The sequence below is a fragment of the Jatropha curcas genome, chromosome 3, assembly GCF_041381405.1.
Source record: "Jatropha curcas cultivar XTBG-Jc1 chromosome 3, XTBG_Jcur_1.0, whole genome shotgun sequence".
In the NCBI taxonomy this organism is placed as follows: domain Eukaryota; kingdom Viridiplantae; phylum Streptophyta; class Magnoliopsida; order Malpighiales; family Euphorbiaceae; genus Jatropha; species Jatropha curcas.
In genome coordinates, this window is record NC_143153.1 from 13,368,445 (window position 1) to 13,391,211 (window position 22,767).

At 36.5% G+C, this 22,767-nt stretch overlaps 2 protein-coding genes across 3 annotated transcripts; both read right to left on the reverse strand.

Annotated features, from left to right (window-relative positions):
* Window positions 1-10,595: 10,595 nt before the first annotated feature.
* On the reverse strand, window positions 10,596-11,807 carry LOC149497594 (defensin-like protein 1). Its single transcript, XM_089718631.1, has 2 exons — window positions 11,672-11,807; window positions 10,596-10,955 (listed from the first exon to the last, which is right to left on the reverse strand). Exons 1-2 carry the CDS (start codon window positions 11,724-11,726, stop codon window positions 10,789-10,791), a joined length of 222 nt encoding a protein of 73 aa, XP_089574757.1. The 5' UTR covers window positions 11,727-11,807; the 3' UTR covers window positions 10,596-10,788.
* Window positions 11,808-12,280: 473 nt separating this feature from the next.
* LOC149497595 (defensin-like protein 1) lies at window positions 12,281-14,480 on the reverse strand. Of its 2 annotated transcripts, none has more exons than XM_089718632.1 (2): window positions 14,346-14,480; window positions 12,281-12,744 (listed from the first exon to the last, which is right to left on the reverse strand). In XM_089718632.1, the coding sequence occupies exons 1-2, from the start codon at window positions 14,398-14,400 to the stop codon at window positions 12,578-12,580; spliced, it is 222 nt and encodes a 73-aa protein (XP_089574758.1). In that variant the 5' UTR covers window positions 14,401-14,480; the 3' UTR covers window positions 12,281-12,577. The 2 variants fall into 2 exon arrangements, with proteins under 2 accessions (XP_089574758.1, XP_089574759.1); XM_089718633.1 differs by having other exon boundaries at window positions 12,281-12,738; window positions 14,346-14,474.
* Between the last annotated feature and the right edge of the window lie 8,287 nt (window positions 14,481-22,767).

Sequence of the window (22,767 nt, forward strand, 5' to 3'; positions counted from 1 at the left end):
ATAGGCAATATGATTGGTGTGTTAAATCCACTTTGGTAGCTTTTCCAACAATAGTCCAAGTTAGGCACTGTTCATTGACTATGCTTTCACCAACCAAGACTTTACTCACTTAGTCCAAGTTAGGCACCATCCATTGACTATGCTTTCACCAACCAAGACTTTACTCACTTTAGTCCAAGTTAGGTGTAGACAAGTTTAGTTTTCTATCATTTCCTCCCCTTAAACTTGTCTCTTCAATTACGGTGATACCGAGCAAGCTTCGTAAGTACTGAAACATATCAGTCTTCAGAGCCTTCGTAAATATGTCAGCAACTTGATCATTGGTCTTTACATGCACGAGCTCTACGTCCTTGCTCTTGATATGCTCTCGAATAAAATGAAATCGAGTATCAATATGTTTGGACCTTTCATGATGGACTAGATTTTTCGCAAGCGCAATTGCTGACTTATTATCAACATAGATCTTGGTCGGTCCTGCTTGTTTCACTCTGAGCTCCTCCAATAATCTTCTCAGCCATATGGCATGGCAAACACATGATGATGCAGCAATATACTCTGCCTCACAAGTAGATAATGCAACAATGGATTGTTTCTTAGATGACCAAGTAAATGTCGTACCTCCAAGGTAGAACACAAATCCGGATGTGCTTTTGCGGTCATCAATGCTTCCGGCCCAGTCGCTATCACTGAATCCGACAAGTTCCATGCTTTCTTTTGAGGAATAAAATAGCCCGTAGTCAAGTGTGCCTTTTATGTACTTTAGGATTCTTTTCGCCGTCTTGAAATGAGAGGTCTTTGGAGTTTCCATGTATCTGCTCATCAAACCAACTCCAAAGAGTATATCAGGTCGAGTACACGTCAAGTAACGTAGACAGCCTACGAGACTTTTGTAATGACTTGGATTCACTAACTTCCCTTCTCCTTCTTTTGTAATTCGAACTCCATACTCGACCGGAGTATCAACTGGTTGACAATCCTCCATAGAAAATTTTTTTAAAATCTCTCTGGCATACTTACTTTGAGAGATAAATATCCCTTCTTCTTCTTGCTTTACCTCAATACCGAGAAAGTAAGCCATAAGGCCCAAGTCGGTCATTTCAAACTCCTTCTCCATGGAGTGCTTGAATTCTCCAATCATAGAGGGACTATTGCTTGTGAACACCAAATCATCTACATATATACACACAAGCAAAATATCTCCATTGAGGTTATTCTTTAAATATAAAGAATGCCGTAAGGGCACCTAGCAAAACCACTTCGAATAAAGTAGTCATCGATTCTGGAATTCCATGCTCTTGGAGCTTGTTTCAGCCCGTAGAGCGCCTTTTTTAATCGGTACACTTTTTCTTCTTCTCCTTTGACGACAAATCCTGGTGGTTGTTCAACATAAACTTCCTCTTCAAGATTGCCATTCAAAAATGCTAACTTCACATCCATTTGGAAAATTCTCCATTTCTTTTCGGCAGCAAGTGAAATGAGTAATCTTATCGTCTCAAGCCGAGCCACCGGTGCAAAGACTTCTTCGTAGTCTATCCCGAATTTTTGCTTGTATCCTTTCACGACAAGCCTTGCCTTATATTTCTCCACATCTCCATTTGCGTTTGTTTTTGTCTTATACACCCATTTGACTCCAATGGCTTTATGTCCTCGTGGAAGTGAGGTAAGCTCCCAAGTCTTGTTCTTCTTGATGGATCGGATCTCCTCCTCCATGGCATGTCTCCATTTTGTTTCTTTTGAGGCTTCCTCAAAGGTTATGGGATCATATCCTGCAAAGAGACAAAGGTTACCATATAGTTCTTCTTCGTCTATATTAACTTCCTCCGTGGAATTATAAAGGTCACTGATTGTCCTTGTCTTCCTCACAGGGGATTCACTTAAGGAACTTTCCTCCGTATGGATACCAACATGTGGGCGTGATGTTGGCTCCCAATTTTCTTTTTCTTCGGTCTGACCGCTGTCCTTTTTTAAATCTTCTATGATCGTGATTTCCTTCTGTTGGTTGTTATCCTCCCAGTTCCATGCAGGATCTTCAACAAACTCAACATCTCTTGACATCACAATCCTTTTTGTGACAGGATTGTATAATTTATATCCACTGAAATTTTCTCCATATCCAAGCATAACACACTTTAAGCTTTTATCTTCGAGCTTTGTCCGATTTTCTTCTTGCACCTTTGCATATGCCACACACCCGAAGACTCAAAGATGATCAACGTTCGGTCTCCTCTTGCTCCAAGCTTCTTCCGGTGTCTTGTCTCCAACTCTCCTCGTAGGAAACCTATTCAGTAAATAAACTGAACAAGCAACAGCGTCTCCCCAGAATTCTTTTGGAACCTTCCTCTCATTTAACATACAACGAACCATATTCAAGATGGTCCGATTCTTCCTCTCCGAGACTCCATTTTGTTGGGGCGTTTGCGGCATCGTAAGTTGATGTATGATCCCATTTTCTTTGCAAAACATATCAAATTCCCGAGAAGTATACTCACCCCCCCTATCGGTGCGTAAACACTTCAAGGGACATCCACTTTGTTTCTTGACCATACTTTTAAATTCTTTAAACTTTCCTAAAACTTCACTTTTCTCCTTCATCATATAAACCCAAGTTTTGCCACTATAATCATCAGTAAATGATAGAAAACTAAACTTGTCTACAACTAACTAAAGTCTTGGTTGGTGAAAGCATAGTTAATGGATGGTGCCTAACTTGGACTAAGGCGAGTAAAGTCTTGGTTGGTGAAAGTATAGTCAATGAACGGTGCCTAACTTGGACTATTGTTGGAAAGCTACCAAAGTGGATTTAACACACCAATCATATTGCCTATATATACATGTAAAAAATGAATGAAGAAGAGAGATATATAGAGAGATTAGTTTTCTCTTCTGTGTGTGTGAGTTTATAAAAAAAAAAAAAAGGAAAAAGAGTGAGTTGTGAGTGTGTCTCCCTTGTAATATTATTCCATAATTGAGTGCTTGTATTTGAGTATTGTGATTGTTCATAATTAAGTAATTTATATTATTGCCAACATCTGGTATCAGAGCAAAGTTCAAATCTTGCCATGGCATCCACAAGTACGTTCCAAACACAAGTGCCTAGATTGACAAAGAGCAATCATGATATTTGGTGTATACAAATGAAGGCTCTATTGGGATCACTTGATGTGTGGGATCTCGTGGAGTCTGGATTCACCGAACCCGACGCAATGGAGGAAGCACAAATGAAGAAAGAAGAAAAGGAGGGGTTGAAGGAGCTAAGAAAGAGGGAGAAGAAGGCCTTGTTCACAATATATCAAGGTCTCGACGAAACCGCATTCGAGATAGTTGCCCCCGCTAAGACGTCAAAAGAAGCCTGGGAGATACTCCAGAAAGGGTTCGGTGGTGTCGACAAAGTAAAGGAGATTCGCTTACAAGCTCTCCCCACTCAATTCGAGTCACTACATCAAGAAAGCTCGGAGTCCATTTCTGACTATATCACGAGGGTCATCTCGATCGTTCACCAAATGAGAAGAAATGGAGAAAATCTGGATGATGTTCGAGTTGTTGAAAAAATCCTACGGTCCCTTGATTCCAAATTTGATTTTGTGGCCGTGATGATAGAAGATTCTAAGGATTTAGAGGAGATGACGGTAGAGCAGCTCATGGGCTCTCTTCAAGCACATGAACAACGGCTTGTAAAGAGAGGTGAAGGAAAATCCCTAGAGCAAGCATTACAAGCAAAGCTAACTTTGAAAAATGCCAATTCTCGAGGTGGTTCTCAAAGAGGAAGATTCATGTCAAGAAGAGGAAGAGGCGGTCGAACAACTACCACCATTGAACATTCCCATAATGACAATGGAGAATCAGCCGAAAGAGGAACTAGTCGAGGACGCGGTCGTGGTCATGGTCAAAGTCGTGGACGAGGTTGTGGTGGATGGAGATATCACAAATCTGATGTTCAATGTCATATTTGTAAAAAATATGGCCATTATGCAAAGGAGTGTTGGTATAACACCGACAACGGCGGAGAAAAGGCAAACCTCGCGGAGAAGACGGATGAAGATGGAGTACTCTTGATGGCCTATGATGTAGTGGAGAATCCAAAATCCATCACATGGTTCATATATAAGGGCGCATCCAATCATATGTGTGGAAAAAAGAACCTATTTGTGGATCTTGACGAAAGGCGTGAAGGGTATATCACCTTTGGCGATCTTTCCCGACGACCGATTGAAGGGAAAGGTAAAATTCTCTTTGAACTTAAAAACGGGCAGCGGCTGTGCATCGCTTATGTATATTATGTTCCTGATATGAAGAATAATATTTTGAGTGTCGGACAATTACTCGAGAAAGGGTACGATATTCAAATAAAAGACCAAGCTCTTAGCATCCGTGATAAAAATAACAAACTTATCACGAATGTCACGATGACGAAGAACCGGATGTTCCTTCTAAGACTAAGCATTAATGAGGAGAATTGTTTAAAGGCAGTAACCATTGACAATTCCACTCTTTGGCATATCCGGTATGGCCATCTCAATTTTGAGGCATTGAAGTTATTGGAAAAGAACAATATGGTGAGAGGCATGCTGAAAATTGATCGTCCTAACGGAGTATGTGAAGCATGTGTTGTTGGAAAGCAACACAGGAAGCCGTTCAAGAAGTATCCTTCAACGAGAGCAGCTGGTTGTCTCGACTTGGTCCTCTCCGATGTATGTGGATCAATCACGCCTATCTCAATTGGCAGAAATAGGTACTTCTTGACATTTACTGATGATTATAGTGGCAAAACTTGGGTTTATATGATGAAGGAGAAAAGTGAAGTTTAGGAAAGTTTAAAGAATTTAAAAGTATGGTCGAGAAACAAAGTGGATGTCCCTTGAAGTGTTTACGCACCGATAGAGGGGGTGAGTATACTTCTCGGGAATTTGATACGTTTTGCAAAGAAAATGGGATCATACATCAACTTACGATGCCGCAAACGCCCCAACAAAATGGAGTCTTGGAGAGGAAGAATCAGACCATCTTGAATATGGTTCGTTGTATGTTAAACGAGAGGAAGGTTCCAAAAGAATTATGGGGAGACGCTGTTGCTTGTTCAGTTTATTTACTGAATAGGTTTCCTACAAGGAGAGTTGGAGACATGACACCGGAAGAAGCTTGGAGCAAGAGGAGACCGAACGTTGATCATCTTCTAGTCTTCGGGTGTGTGGCATATGCAAAGGTGCAAGAAGAAAAGCGGACAAAGCTCGAAGATAAAAGCTTAAAGTGTGTTATGCTTGGATATGGAGAAAATTCCAGTGGATATAAATTATACAATCCTGTCACAAAAAGGATTGTGATGTCAAGAGATGTTGAGTTTGTTGAAGATCGTGCATGGAACTGGGAGGATAACAACCAACAGAAGGAAATCACGATCCTAGAAGATTTAAAAAAGGACAGCGGTCAGACCGAAAAAAAAGAAAATTGGGAGCCAACATCACCCCCACATGTTGGTATCCATACGGAGGAAAGTTCCTTGAGTGAATCCCCTGTGAAGAAGAAAAAGGCAATCAGTGACCTTTATAATTCCACGGAGGAAGTTAATATAAACGAAGAAGAACTATATGGTAACCTTTGTCTCTTTGCATGATATGATCCCATAACCTTTGAGGAAGCCTCAAAAGAAACAAAATGGAGACATGCCATGGAGGAGAAGATCCGATCCATCAAGAAGAACAAGACTTGGGAGCTCACCTCACTTCCACGAGGACATAAAGCCATTGGAGTCAAATGGGTGTATAAGACAAAAAACAAACAAAAATGGAGATGTGGGGAAATATAAGGCAAGGCTTGTCGTGAAAGGATACAAGCAAAAATTTGGGATAGACTACGAAGAAGTCTTTGCACCAGTGGCTCGTCTTGAGATGGTAAGATTACTCATTTCACTTGCTGCTCAAAAGAAATGGAGAATTTTCCAAATGGATGTGAAGTCAGCATTTTTGAATGGCAATCTTGAAGAGGAAGTTTATGTTGAACAACCACCAGGATTTGTCGTCAAAGGAGAAGAAGAAAAGGTGTACCGATTAAAAAAGACGCTCTATGGTCTGAAACAAGCTCCAAGAGCGTGGAATTCCAAAATCGATGACTACTTTATTCGAAGTGGTTTTGCTAGGTGCCCTTACGAGCATTCTTTATATTTAAAGAATAACCTCAATGGAGATATTTTGCTTGTGTGTTTATATGTAGATGATTTGGATTTCACAAGCAATAGTCCCTCTATGATTGCAGAATTCAAGCACTCCATGGTGAAGGAGTTTGAAATGACCGACTTGGGCCTTATGGCTTACTTTCTAGGTATTGAGGTAAAGCAAGAAGAAGAAGGGATATTTATCTCTCAAAGTAAGTATGCTAGAGAGATCTTAAAAAAATTTTCTATGGAGGATTGTCAACCAGTTGATACTCCGGTCGAGTATGGAGTTCAAATTACAAAAGAAGGAGAAGGGAAGTCAGTGAATCCAACTCATTACAAAAGTCTCGTAGGCTGTCTACGTTACTTGACGTGTACTCGACTTGATACACTCTTTGGAGTTGGTTTGGTGAGTGTGAACCCCTCCCCCGAATGCCAACTGCATGTGATGCATATGACTAAGGCAGAAATGCACGTGAATGTATGAGTCGCCACCTTGTTTAATTATTTTAGGGTAAACTAGGAAAAAACCCTAAGTGACTCCAATTTTAATTAACCTAATTGCTAGATTAATTAACCCAAAGTTAAAGCATGGTCTACGAACCCGAGGTGGATCCCGAGACTATGTCATGCTGATGAACTAACCATGAATGAATGCTTTGCAGGGTAAATGATGTAATCAGATCAATGAAAAATATTTATGTGATTTCGACTTGTCGCTCGGAGTTAAATCCCAAACGTGCCTACGTACTTCCGTTCGAATGGAAGATCAAAGTCAACATAGTTCGATAGGCCTTTTTAAAAGGGCTTTGAATGGGATGCTTAATGCATGAGTGTGTGTATGCTTTGTGCATTTTTGTTTAGGCATTTTGCCAAAGAATTGATTGATTTTTAGGCATGTGCTGCCGAAAATGTGGATTTAAGGCTTTTAGCCAAAAAGATTTGATTTAGGCAATTGTTGCCAAAAAATGTTGATTTTAAGGCTTTTAGCCAAAAAAAAGTGATTTAGGCAATTTGATTGCCAAAATGATTGATTTTAGGCGATTGTCGCCAAAATGATTGATTTTAAGGCTTTTAGCCAAAAAGAGTGATTTAGGCAATTTGATTGCCAAAATGATTGATTTTAGGCGATTGTCGCCAAAATGATTGATTTTAAGGCTTTTAGCCAAAAGATTGATTAATTTTAAGGCATTTTGCCAAAGCTTTTGATTTAAGCGATTTGTCGCTAAAAAGTGGTTAATCTAATTTATTGGCAATTGGTTTGCCAAAAATTGATTAACTGAATTGTAATGTAGGCAATTGATTGCCAAGAAAAAATGTGTGTAATGAAGGCTATTTGGCCACAATTATTGATTAATTGAACTTAAGCCGAATTTGTTCGAAATAAAGGCAATTTCACCATAGTTATTGGTTAACTAGGCTTTTTAGCCAATATTGTCGGATTTAAGCTTATCACCACGATTATTGATTAACCGGGCGTTTAGCCTAAATTTATTTAATTGAGGCAGTTTATTTGCCTAATGATTGACGTGAATGCTTTTATGCAATTGTAGAATTAGGAGGAGTAGAAGAGAAACATGCATGAAGTGCTAAAATTAAATAGGCAGAGTTTAACTTACGTACCTGATTTAATCGACGGCCACTTTTTAACTCCAGGTTAAGCTCCTTGTTAAGGGAATATTAATTAATTTGATTTTTAATGACCACTTAACAAAGCAAGAAAGCAATTAAAGCTAAACTAAAATGCAGAAAAGCAGTAAAGAATCGCAAGGAGCTTAGGGGAGAAGGAGCGTCCGTTAACACAGACTGAGTGAGAAAAATGGAGTGCCGGGGCCACTATTTATAGGCGAAATCGGACTGTTACGGCGGCCGGGCCGCCTGGGTTCGGCGGCTGGGCCGCTGGATCTCGGCGGCCGGGCCGCCGGGGTTCGGCGGCTGAGCTCGGCGGGCGGGCCACCGGGGCTCGGCGGCTGGGCCGCCAGAGCTCAGCGGACGGGCCGCCGGGGCTCGGCGGCTGGGCCGCTGGCAGTCGGCGGCCAGAGCCGCCGTGCCTGGTGATTTTGCTATTTCTCGCTCCGGAGGCTTTTCCGGGAGCTCCGGACCTCCGAAAAAAATTTCGGGACCAGTTCCGCGATCCTCGCGACGTCCCGGACGTTTCAAGTACATATTGGCATACTTTCGGTGAACTTTCAAAATGGCCTTTGGTCCGGTCGGACTGTTTGCAGTCCGGGAAAATTAGCTCTTCGAGCCTCAAAAATTGGGTATTCACAGGCGACTGCAGCCGCTGTCGCCGGCGGCCGCCACCGCCGCGGCCGGGAAAACTGGCTTTTTGAGCCTCAAAATTTGAGTATTCACAGTGAGCAGATACATGGAAACTCCAAAGACCTCTCATTTCAAGACGGCGAAAAGAATCCTAAAGTACATAAAAGGCACACTTGACTACGGGCTATTTTATTCCTCAAAAGAAAGCACGGAACTTGTCGGCTTCAGTGACAGCGACTGGGCCGGAAGCATTGATGACCGCAAAAGCTCATCCGGATATGTGCTCTACCTTGGAGGTACGGCATTTACTTGGTCATCTAAGAAACAATCCATTGTTGCATTATCTACCTGTGAGGCAGAGTATATTGCTGCATCATCATGTGTTTGCCATGCCATATGGCTAAGAAGATTATTAGAGGAGCTCAGAGTGAAACAAGGAGGACCGACCAAGATCTATGTTGATAATAAGTCAGCAATTGCGCTTGCGAAAAATCCAGTCCATCATGAAAGGTCCAAACATATTGATACTCGATTTCATTTTATTCGAGAGCATATGAAGAGCAAGGACGTAGAGCTCGTGCATGTAAAAACCAATGATCAAGTTGCTGACATATTTATGAAGGCTCTAGAGACTGATATGTTTTAGTACTTACGAAGCTTGCTCGGTATCACCGTAATTGAAGAGACAAGTTTAAGGGGAGGAAATGATAGAAAACTAAACTTGTCTACACCTAACTTGGACTAAAGTGAGTAAAGTCTTGGTTGGTGAAAGCATAGTCAATGGATGGTTCCTAACTTGCACTAAGTGAGTAAAGTCTTGGTTGGTGAAAGCATAGTCAATGAACGGTGCCTAACTTGGATTATTGTTGGAAAAGCTACTAAAGTGGATTTAACACACCAATCATATTGCCTATATATACATGTGAGATATAGAGAGATTAGTTTTCTCTTCTATGTGTGTGAGTTTATAAAAAAAAAAAAAGAGTGAGTTGTGAGTGTGTCTCCCTTGTAATATTATTCCATAATTGAGTGCTTGTATTTGATTATTGTGATTGTTCATAATTAAGTAATTTATATTATTGCCAACAATCTGTTGATTGCCGTTGACTATACACATATGATAAACCAGGTTGAAATTGGACCATTTCGTATAAGTTGAGGTGTTATTTCCCCAAAAAGTCAAATATGACCCTTTTTTTTTCCAAGATTACAAGTTTAGAGCTTAAATTGATATTTATTCTATTACCAAATAATCATTGGCAACTCATGGATATTTTAGTAAGTAATCTCTATATACCTGATTTCAAATTATAGGTGGACAATAGCTCATTATGTGAGGTTGCATATCTTAGATCAAAAGGAATATTTTCTATATCAAGCTTAAGTTCTTTAGCTATAACTTATTTAGATGATGTTAGTTGAACATATTAATGATTTTGCAACAGTTGATTTTCTTTTGAAAGTATCATAAAATAACTATAATAATAAAAATATTATAATAGATACAACTAAAAATTCATATTTCTATTCAAAGGGTGAGATATCATATTTCTATCCAAAGGGTGAGATATCATATTTCTATCCAAAAGGTGAGATGGAATGGCAAGGACCCAATTCTCCCTTAGTTAAAGGTCTCAAGTTCGAGCGCTGAATATGGAGTCCTTTTAAACATTTGGGAGAAAGCATTTTTCCCCTTATGCTCGGCTCGGCACAAATTCGAATTAATTGGATCATGTTTCTATTGGAAAATTAATTAATAAGCAATTAATCGGATATACCATTTTAATAGGACCGTATGTATATCAATATACAGGTGTGGCTTAGTTGATCATATCAATTTAGTTGATCACAGGTGTGGCATATACAGGTGTGGCTTAGTTGATCTTTTCACGTTTTGAATCTTCTCTTCACAATTAAGAGAAGTGAGAAATATCGAGTTCGAATCTTCTCTCCACAATTAAATTAGTAATAGTAAATGTTATTGGGCTACCGATAACTTATTTACTCGTACGTATGGATTATTATTCATGAGCCAAATCAATAATTAAGAAGGATTGTTACTTTCTATTATAATTTTCTCTTTTTTGTTAAGTGAAAATTACATCGATATCCTTGTATATAATTAAATGTCTTTATTAAATTAGATTTGCTAAGGAGTGAAGTTAGTATTGTTATTAAAACAAAAGCATTCAAACAAAAATTGTTTAACCTCAGATTAAAAACTTGGAAAACAAAAATAACATAGGAAACAAGATGAGCAACTAATGAGAGCAAGAAATCCAGATGGTCACAAGCAAACTCAACTAAACAAGGCAGCAAGCATTATTTTGAGTGTCAGTGCCAACAAACTCTCTATCTGCTTTTCATATTGCGGATAAAAGTTAGCAAAGCCTAGTGCAGAAACATCGACGGCGGAAACCTCTGCATTTGCCGCCGGAGAAACCTTCATTCCTACACACCATAGCACAGTTGTGGTTTTTCATGCATGGTCCTTTATAATAATGACTCTGAGACTCGCATACCCTTGCTTCTATGGGTAGCACCTCTTCTGCATGCAATTGTTAGCAATAAAATTAAACACATTATATTAACAATTCATCCATCTCCTTGAATGACAAAACCATAAAAAAAAACAAATAAAGGTGAAAAAAGGATCCAATCCCTAATGTTATTATTGAGATTTACTTGTTTATGTCCGATTTATGACTCCACTCGCGGAGTTTCTTTAACTTTTGTAAATTAATGAAAGTAACTTTTTTTTTAAAAATAAATTATTTTTCATTGATTTGATACTTGAACGAGCCATAGATTAAATATTAAATTTAAAAACAAGTTTAATCTCTTATTATTAGCTCAATATTGTTGCTTTTTGTAGGTTAGACCGTAATTGACAACTGACCCAATTAATTGATTTGGTTTGATTTAAAAATTCAATTTGATTTCAATTTTAAGAGAAAAGAAAATCTAAATTTTCTTAGGTCCACTTTTAACTTTTAAAAACCCAAAAAATCCAAAATAATTTAATTTAATGGATATATCGAAATAAAAAAACAAAACAAGACTTAATTAGTTTTATTTGATTTGAATCCAACAAACCGAATACCCTTTTTTTTTTTTTTTTTTTTCAGTGAAGGTAAAGATGGTGTTTCAAAACAGTAGTTTCAATCAAAATCCTTCTGAGACACATTAAACTTTTTGTTTTTATACATAGACATTTGATCTATTGTGAACAGAAAAAAGAAAAGAGGAAAGGAAATATCTTACGAGAAGCCAAGACAATGAGCAGCAACAAGAAAAGCCCGAAGGATCTCTTCTCCATTTCTGTTTAAATTAGTATAGAAACTGATGAGAACTAGAGCGTATGAAAATGGTGATGGGTTCTTCTTCCTTCTACACCCATATATATATATATATATATGTGTGTGTGTGTGTGTGTGTGTGTGTGTGTGTGTGTGTGTGTGTACAGAGAGATGCCATGCATGAACTGTTTGCGCTCGGTGAGTGCCACGAAGAGTGTAACAATAAATTACAATATTTGCACGTGAGACTGAGCAAGTCCATGCAGATTCACATGCTGTCCTACTCATTTGCTTGTTCTTTTCTGGTGTGTGTAGAATCATTGCTCTCAATTTACAGAGCAGATCTCGAGAGAGAAACAAATTAACTTTTGACAGAGATAACTTTGAGAATTGTTGATAATGTCTTTATTTATTTGTATGCAGTCTACTTTGGTAATTTTCTGCTGATAATTACTACCAACCTGTTTGCTTTGCAGAGATTAAACCTTTTTTTTTTTTTTTTTTTGAAAAATGAACTTTTTAGGAGATCCTTTTCTTTTCCAATTTTCCTTTTTTTTTTTTTTCAGAATTAAGAGGTGTCTCAACATATTTGCCATTAACAGTAAAGCATTTGGTAAACTACTACAAGCCATAATTAATTTGCTCTGATATTACATGCCTAATTAAGGCTAATCTTAAAAAGGTAATGCAAGATCATTCAAGAAAGATCTTTCATGAGATTGCAAAACCTAGTCTGATATGAGCTTGAAAATACAGAACAAGGGTACGTTGTGTTTCTCATCAAGGAAAGAAACACTTTATTTATATATCTGGAAACATGCATTTACTTAGTAGCACTGATTGGTTATATTATAGTAGCACCGGGAAGCATTTAACAGACTCTAGTGCAAAAGCAGCGGCGACGGAGTCCCCGGCATTTGCCGCCGGTGAAACCCTCAGTCCTGCACACTAGTGCACAATTTTGCTTTCTCCAACAGGTACCCTTGAACTTGTGGCTCTGTGCCTCACAAACTCTTGCCTCAGCCTCTAGCACTGTGTCTTCCTCCGCCATACATGCAAGTACAATTATAAAATTCATTAATTTCTGTTTTATCCTATTTATTATGCATTTAATCATTAATTTGAAGTTGGTCACACTAGTCTATTCATCATCTAGATTTGAGTTTGTAAATGAGAAAGAAAAAATAATGGGTATATAATTTATTAAGTTTTATTTCAATTATTGATCAAATGGATATAATTGTAAAAAATCTTTAAAAATTTGGATAGAATAATTTATTTTAGAAGATGTGAATTATAAATTTTCAAAAACAAAAGTTTAAATTAGTTTGGTCATCAAGGAATTTCTACTTTTTTTCCCCTTTAAAGAACACGATTTTCTATTATATTTGTTATAAATATGTTGCTTTTCGACTTATGGATTGTGGCTCAGTTGGCAACACAGGTTGGACATGTAGGAAAAGCTATCAGATTGATTTCTCGCTAAATACACCTGCAACGAGAGGTGAAGAGGTTTAACTGTGACTAAGTCCCGAGTCGAATTAGACGATCTCTGATAATAGAGTTCGAATATCGATGGATTATAAAAAAGAAAAAAAAGAATATGTTCCTTTTCAAACTAAAGATGAATTTAGTTTGACTTAATTCAAATCAAGGATTATAATCCTTCCGTCTCAAAGTATAAAGTATAAGTTGTTTTTGATAAATTATGTTTAGTTTTGTTATAATTTAGAAAATTAATTTCTCTTTTATTTTCATAGAAAAACTTAAATGACTTATATTTTAAGACAAAAATACTAATTCATGAGGTTAATAGCGTTCAAAATCTAGATTTTTCCGCCATTAATCCACCAATTTTTTTTTTTTTTTTTGAAAAGAATGCACCATAAATTATTTAGATAAGAAAAGGGTACAGCATCTTTTTCTCACATAGGTGGTGTATGAATACATGAATCTAATTTTATAATATATAAAAATTTAAGAGAAATGTATTCTTGCCTTACATTATAATTTAATTGAAACTATAAATTCATATAATATTGTAAAGCATTACTGTTATAAAATTATATAATATAATGGATGTCTATTAAATTTATTAAGAGAATTATTTATTTTTCCAAAAATTATGTCATTTGAAATAAAGAATTATATCTTTTAGGATGAATAATTATATCTTTTAATTTGTAAGGTTACGTTCTTTAAGACGAAGGATTATATCCTTTAATATGTGAAGTTATATCTTTTGGATCATATTTTGTATTCCATAAATAGTTCTTATCCTTTAGATTATGTAACTAAGATTTTAATACAAGCAATCAATTTCTCTCTACTCTCTCTTATTCTATCTATTACATTTCTATATATACTCTCCCTATTTCTTAAATTTCATAACAATTATGGATTTCTTAAATTTAAGAAATATAATTTTGTAAAACATTATGTGTATATATATACACATGTAAGTAGTAGTCAACCAATTGTATAAGCGGGAGACAAATAAATTAAGAAATAAAAGAAAACAAAAATCTATATGCAAGAATTTCTCATGAGAGGTAATAAAAATGAAAAAGAAAGGAAAGGGGCAACTAAGTAATGAATATACTGAAACAGTAATTGCATAAAGAGAGAGTGAAACTAACGAGAAGCCAACACCATAAGCAGCAATATGCAAAGCATGGCCGACTGTTTCTCCATGTCTTTCTCTTTTCTGTCAAATATCAACTATTTTTATATTTTTAACCCAAAAAAATAAATTATAAAAAAGAGAGAGATGAAAACCATTGTCGATGGAAGGTGCGCCTATATAGAATAACGCTTATGCCAGGTGGAAACGAAACGACAAGTGAGTATCAGTCGTTCACGTGCAATGGCGTTATTTTTCGTACGCATTGGACACCTGTCTCTGCCATGGCAGAAGTGTAATCGCATTGTACGCCATTTGGCTTCTGCAAGGAAAATTATTATTGATTTTTTCTAGGTTGTATTTGCCTCTACTCAATTTCCCATGTTCTAACGCTAAGTTTACACGGATCTACTGCCATCTTATATTTTTATATTTCAGTAAAAATTGTCCCTTGTTAAAATAAAATATAAAAGTTATAAGATCATTATTTAATTTTTATAAAATTAATTCATTTTGGCAAATGGCAAAATTATTAGTAAAATATAAAAATGTAGGTTTAAAATAGATTCATGTAAATTTGAGTATACCACAGCTCCATAAAATTTAAAGTATATTTATGCGGTAGACCATATATCTATGAAGTAGACTTTCCCATGAGTCCATGAAAACTCAAAACGATAATTGCATTAGCTCTTTCTTCACAAAAGATTTAACATCCCACCTCTTATTTAAGGGATTTAAATCGTTTTCATTCACAGCAACCATTGTGAATTTTTTAAAAACTACTGTGAATTATTTTTTATTTATAAAAAACAATTATAAGAAGCAACTATGAATTGCAAAATGATGTTTAATATTACAATCTACTATTTCATATCAGAAATAATTATCTTTGTTTCAACTGCTTCAGAAAAACTTCAATTATGGCGGGTAGCTCACAAAGGAAGAATAACTCTAAGGTCATGTTTAGTATGATGTAATCAACCATATAATGGAATGAGGATCATATTACATGACTAATTACATTGTTTAGTTAGACTTTTTTTTTTTTGACAATGTAATATAATTGAGATTATACGTGTAATTTTCATTACTTAAATTGATGTAATGAATTCAATATATATATATATATATATATATATATTGTCTATTACAAGACCACCACAACCACGCTTTACCACCACAACCACATAATAAAAATTATATTTTAGTTTTAATATGCATCACAAAATAAAAATTATATTCTATTCTTTTATTTTATTATAGGAGTAGGAAGAATAAAATGAAAAATCATTAAAAAGATTAAAATACTCATTATTTTACATTATAATTTAATTTATTCAATAAAAATATATGAAAAAAATTAATTTCTAATGACTTTAACTTTTATTTTGTTGCATTACATTACCTTCTTTTAATTTTTTTTAATTCAAATAAATTTATAAATCTAAATGGTCTTTAATAACTTAATATAATGAATAACTTTTAATTCATATATTTCTTTTGTGTTAATAATAATATGGTGGTTGTGCTGGAGTGGTGGTTGTGGTGGTTGTAATGGGAGTAAACTGGTGGTGTGGTAGTTGTGATGATAGTGGAGTGGTGATGGTGGTGGTAGCGGTGTAATTTGTGGTGGTAGTACTTTAATTATATTACATGTTTAGAAACAAACAAAACATTAATGGTGATTACATTCCATAATTTCTTAATTACATTACCAAACATAGTAATGAAATCTTAATTACATTTCATTTCATTACATTTTTCATTGCATTACATCTTTGATTACATTATATTGCATGCATCCAACTAAACATAGTCTAAGAATAATAAGTATTATGTTGTATTTAAAGGCAAAAAAGCTGGTATTTTTAGTGATTGACATGAAGTGGCTCCAAATGTAGTAGGTGTGAAGAATAACTTATATTGTGCTTTTCGCACTTTGGAGAAGATTACCTCTTCTATGACAATTTTCGTATAAATAACAAAGTTCACGAAATTGTTTCTTCTAGAAATGTTGATTTGTTTAAAACTGATGAACGATTTAGTCTTTCAGCAAATACAATATCTTTAGAGAGGTTGACGCTTGAGGAGTTACTTTCACAAGATTATATAAATGGATTTATATTGGGAATTCTGGCAAGAATGATGTTAACAAGATTTTTGTTGGTTAAACTTTAAGTGTTTTTTGTGTCTTTGATATCTGATATAAATATCCAAAAAGATTTTTGTTGTTTTGTTATGGCAAGTTATACTGGTATAGTATTTATCATATTGTTGGTTAAATGGCTATTATTTTGTCTATCACAAATCTTTTCTGTTATGAAGTTAATTTTTTTTTTATTTTGTAATTGATGAAAGTGAATTATTACCATACTTGTTAATTTAAAAGGGCAATTTACATTGAAATTAAGATTGTCATTGTTTATAGAATTTGTAATTTGTAATTAGTTTTACATTGAAATTATAATATGATTAAATTTTTTAAAGTGCAATCTTTATAATTGGCAATCGTTAAGATGATAACTTCCATAATGATGAGGTGCGTTGGTCCCATTTTATATGGCACAATCTAAGAGGGGGTGAATTGTAGCCACTCATCCTTTGACCCAAGCCTTACCACAACTCGTCTGGATCGGTACTGTGACGGCTCATAAGGGTGACGTCGTGGTGGCTTTACCACCCTTAGATAATCTTTCAACCAGACCTGCAAGACCAAACATTGCACTAAAAACACAAAGATGAAACAAGCATTCATATGCAAAGCCTTCTCTCGCCAAACCATTTTGACCATATCCTAACTTAAACACTTAAGCCTTTCCTCAAAAGGCAAGCATAACCATTTTTTTCCCAGCTATCCAAATCAAACAGGCATTTACATGCAATTTCCTAAATAATATGGTTATCTAGAACCTAAGTCTTTTTACAGAAAGCACCTTAATCAAACCCCAAAACAAGTTGGTTCGAAAATGCTTACCTGAAGTAGGATCGGGCTAGCTGACTAGATCCCATCCACTCTGTAAGCTCGGTCAAGGCTCAAAAGGTCTCTACCAAAGCCATGCTAACTATCTTGGCTCCTCGCTCCATCTAGAGGACCAAGTTAGCCACCCTGAGGTCACCCCAACCAACTAAACCAGTCACCATGCAAGTGTTCACTAAGCAAAAGACTAGAGCTCAGGTTCTGAATCACTGATGCTCTAAGTCCGCAAAATCTAGTGGATCCAGATACTGCTCAATAAGCCCGGATAGATCAACCCAACCTTCTACCACCAATCCCTTAGCCTACTCTACAGATAGGCCCAACATTCTCATGAAGCTCTTAAAGAACCCAGTCCCGATTGGTGCAGCCATCGGAGCCCTCTCAGAATCATTGCCCAATACTATCGCAAACTCCTCATACATCAAACACATCTCCTCGTAATGTGTGCCAAACCGAAACACATGAGCTTGTGGATCCCATAGGTGCACACATGCATCCAAAAAAGCCCGGTCAATCGGCAAGCCTCTTAGAGTTACCAAAGAAGTCATACCGTATTGGTTTAAATTAATTTTCTCGACCTTTTCCAACCTCTTGGTCCATCTTTGCATGCCATAACTGATGAACAGCTCCATTTTTTGGCAGAGTGCTTTAAAAATAGGAAAAATCGAGCTCCGGGGTGCAAAACTACACCATTTTGAGGCCATAAATGAGGTATTTTATAGGTTCCAACTGCCTGTCTTTGGGAACTTGCCGGTACCGATCTGCCCAGGATCGACATCGATGAGTTCTCCCTTGGTACCGATTTGGTCAAATGGTTGATATCAAAACTTTTGGAGGAAGTTGGTGCACCCCTAGGGAACCTTGGTGCCGATTGCCCATTTCCTGAAATTTCATTGAAATCTTTTTCTGAACGGTGGAAAAGTCATTTTTCTTAGAAAAATTTGATTATCTTACTCAAAATCAGGCATTTTCAGGCTGCAAAATTAATAAGTTTTTTAAATAAAAATTCGGTATGACTTAAAAATTATCAAATTTTAGCAAACTAGGTCTGAATTCTCTAAAAACACTCTCTCAGAAGTTGAGCCAAACAATCAGGAATGGCAATCATACATCATGCACGAATATCTTGTTCAATTAACCATGACTTTCAAGATGGAGACAATAAGAGAAACGAGGCAATCAGTGCCAAATTCAAGGAATCGACGCAATTCAGTGCAGAGTTAATTTAGGAAAAACAGGCAGTCAATGCAACTTCCAATACAATCAGTGCAAAACTCAGAAATAGGCATCCAATGCAACTACAAAAAGAGAAACAGGCAATCCAGTGTAAATCCAAGGCAAATTCAAGGCAAAGAGGCAGTGTGACATCCTATTGAATTGAGTCGTTGTATAGAGTCGAGTCGAGTCGGGCCGAACCAGAACCCAGTTTGAGCCATTAGGATCCAGAGTGGGGTAGAATGGAATTGAAATTAAATACTTAAAAGAATTGGACATAAAGATAAAAGTTTAAGGATTAGGACCTAATTGATATCAGCATGACAGGACATAGGTTCAACTAGATTGTAGCATCTCGGCTCGGTTCCTTTGGGTTAACAGGTGGACCGGGAAGGGATGTTACAGGCAGACAGTGCAGACTCGGGGTAAAACAGCACAATCAGTACCAAGATCAGAAAATCAACACAATTAATGCAAACAGGCAATCAGTCCAACGCCCAAGTAATCAAAATCAGGCAGTCAGTGTAATGTTTAGGCAATAAAAAACAGGTAGTCAATGTAACTTCCAACATAATCAGTGCAAGCCCAACCCAGATCGACATAAAACAGGCATTAGTGCAATTTTCAAATCAACTACTCAAATTAGGCAGTTAAATCATTTTTCAAATCAGGCAATCAGTGCAATTGCTCAAGTCAAGCAGTCAGTGCGAATAGGCAATCAATGCAAACTCTTAATGCAATTTAGTGCAATTTGCAATGCAGTCAGATAGTGCAATTGTTCAAATCAGGCAATCAGTGGAAAACTCAAAACAGGCATTCAGTACAAAAATTAGTGCAATTCAATGCAAAAATTCAAAACAGGCAGTCACTGTAACCTCCAGTGCAATTCAGTACAGTTTTAAATCATGCAACCAGCACAACATTTAGTGCAAATTCTGTGTAAAACATGATCAGTGCAAAATCAGAAAGTCAAGCATCCAGTGCAGACAAATAAAGGAAGCAAAGCATACATGCAAGGGTGAACAGAGAGTCCCATAAACATAAAAAGGATACAGATCCTACAGTAAATGTGTTCAGTGCCTAAACTAAGGCAGCACCAACCCAAAATGTACTAATACAGCTATCAAAGTCAACAAAACTATGCTAAACTAAAAGGCAACCCTAATGCTTGCACTTCTTCGGTCGCCCCTCCCTTGATTCCGCCAGCTTCGCATTGACAATGCTCTCCCAAGTAAGGGCGTCAAAAAGGTTCGTCTGGAGGTGTCGTATGGCGATAAAGATCTCCTAAGCCCACTCAAGGGTCGGTTGTGGAAAAGCAAAAAAGAGTTAGTAACAAACACTGAGAATCAACAAGAAACGAGAAGTCAAGGAGATAAGAGAGAAGAGACTCACTGGCTCATCAATAGGATACTCCGGCCAATCATCGGGAAGGATCCTCGGCACATTATAGTGAGTCGTCCTCCCTAGGTCAAAGTAGGGCACTCTCCTCTGAGACTCCGACCGAAGATGAGAGGGAAGCCGGCGGAACTGAGAGGCCTTAGAAGGAGAGATATGACCCGAAGATGAAGTCCCGGCTGCTGCAGAGGTCCTCGTTGAGGCCAAGGGATGACTAGTGGGACCAAATCTAGCCCCCATGCCCTCTACTACATTAAACATCACATCAGGGTCTATCTCAAAATCGAACTCCTCCTCTGGCTCAACCCCGCTACTCTATCCACGAGAAGGTGTCCTGGTCTCAGTGCCCGAGGACTTGTCTGGGGGAGGCTCCACCCTAGTAGCCAGAGTAAAGGCAACCCAATCAGTGTCGGTCTCCCCTGGAAGGAGGAAGGTGTCAATACGATCCCCACAACCTTCTCAGCCTGATTGACTATGCCGATGCCATCCAACAAATCCACTGGAGGGTTAGCCGGTATCTGATACAGGCCCATCACCTGGTGATAAACCCGTTTGCCCAGGTAATAGCACCGGATCACCCCACATCTCAGAAGCACTCGGGAGTTCATCATCTCCCAGGCTCGAAGTAGATTCGCCTCCAGGGGAGAATCTAGGAAGTGTTGGAATATACGAATCCTTACCTGTAAAAATGAACGATATCTCTTGGTATTAGAATCAGACTTCAACACAAATGACGATCTCCAAGTCATTGGGAACTCACCTAAGCTATAGACAGCTCGTTGAACATACTCAGGATCAAGTGACCCTCCTTGACATGCCGCTCTATCAAAGCCGGCCTAAAACGGCTCATTGTCGGGATCTCCCACTGTACATCCCGTGTCATAATGGGAGTAGTGAACGGGAAAAGCAGATAAACTAAATTACAAATATTTTGATTCAATTAGAAATATTTAAATTAAATTAAGAATTTTAATATTAAAAAATTCAATTGGGAAAAATAAAAATACTCTAGTAATTTACTAGTATATCAATTTAAACTCATTTAGGAAGTCCAATATTTTTTATAAAATAAAAAAACGGTGAAAATCAAGCTTTTATGATAAACATGAAAGATTTACTTTAACGGTATAGTTAAAGAAACTAATATTAACTTTTAGTAATATAACAAGTTTATAATTTTATATTATAAAAAAATTAAGAGAATATTATATATAAAAAAATTTAAATCGCGATTATATAATAAAAATTGAATCTTGAATATTTTTTGAGCGGTGTAGCCTGCGTCTCAGGGTAAACCGATGAGTTACCTGGAAGAGCTGCCGGATTTTGATGCTCGTAACCAGTATATGTGTAACAGCTGTTAGAGAAATAAAACCTCTGCCAGGTGTAATTGATGATATTAAAAAATAAAAAATAAAAAAAGTAAGAAAAGGGGAGCAACTGGGCTATCGCATGGCTTGCAAAGTTGCACGTTATGGCTGAAGTTGGACTGGCTGCACAGTGTAATGATACGACAATTCTTTTTTGTTGCTTCTTCATTCTTTGCCATTTCTAATTCTAAGCTCGACAACATTATATCCATCAATGCTTTTCCCTTTGCCTTTGCCTTTGCCTTTTTACTTTGGCAGGCCAAACGAATGACCTTTTCTCAATTTATTTGACTCATTTATACCAATAATAGAACACAAATTATTGAAACAACATCAATGGGTAGAGCTGAGCATTCAACCTGATTATAAATCAAATCAAGTCAAATTCATTTAATTCGGTTCCATTTTAGTTTTTACTCGATTTGTGAATTAAATTACCCATCACTAGTTTGTGTCAAAAATTTAGTTAAATCATTAAATTTCTATATGCATATATAAGAGGCCTTTCACATTGGATACTTTTTTTTATTACCGAAATTAATTAATTTATTATAATAAAATATACTAGGAAAAATTTAATTTATCCAAATAATCTAATCCGAGCCAATAGGCTCTCCAATACACCTAAACCTAATTTGGATAAGTTATGTAAAAAAACCTAGTAAAAATTCATCAACAAAACAAAATCAGAAAAGACATCCATCGGATTTCTTCTTGAAAAAAGAAGAAAGAAAAAAAAAGGAAAAAAAAAAATACATAACTATGCTATTTTATAAATAAAACCAAACTTTAAAGCCATGCTAAAAAATATTTTTCGGTATCCATTCCCTTTTTAGCTAAACAGTCTGCAAAATGATTACGATCTCTGTTGACAAAATTGAAATCAATTTGAACCAAAGAACATAGCAACGAATCAAATTTATTAAGACGATTCCACTATTGCTATGACCACTTATTCTTTTGTGAAACCCAACGGATGACATTTCTAGAATTTGATTCAACAATGATATACATAGAAGAATTATCATAATAACTAAACAACTCAACAGCTTTTTTTTTCCTTACTATTTATTCGTGAGCTCCTTTCTCTTTACATGAATTGCTTTTCCACATCGACTATTTAACCACTAACGACATGGAGGAATTAGTAAAAACCATTAGCGATATAAAAACATTACTAAATTTTAGAATTAGATTAGGAGAATGTTTGAATTAGTTGTTTTTGAAAAGAGAATATCATTAAAAACTTGAAGTGGGTATATTACGATTGCTCCTCAATATCAGCAGAGAGAGCATATAAAGCTAACCTATGAGCTATCTCTTATTGCATGATCTATTAGCGAAAGAAATCTAAGAAACAATGAAATATTTGTTTATAACCCGAAGCTAAAATTGCGCCACTACAGTCCCTTGCTATCATACCAAAACCGCAAGAGGTACCTTTGTTTGAATCAGTTGCTGATAATATTACATTACAA

Coding starts and splice junctions, on each gene's coding strand:
- LOC149497594 (XM_089718631.1), bottom strand. CDS start 11,726: ATGGAGAAGAGATCCTTCGGGCTTTTCTTGTTGCTGCTCATTGTCTTG. Junction 10,956..11,671: donor GCTCATTGTCTTGGCTTCTC/GTAAGATATTTC, acceptor AATTGCATGCAG/AAGAGGTGCTACCCATAGAA.
- LOC149497595 (XM_089718632.1), bottom strand. CDS start 14,400: ATGGAGAAACAGTCGGCCATGCTTTGCATATTGCTGCTTATGGTGTTG. Junction 12,745..14,345: donor GCTTATGGTGTTGGCTTCTC/GTTAGTTTCACT, acceptor TGGCGGAGGAAG/ACACAGTGCTAGAGGCTGAG.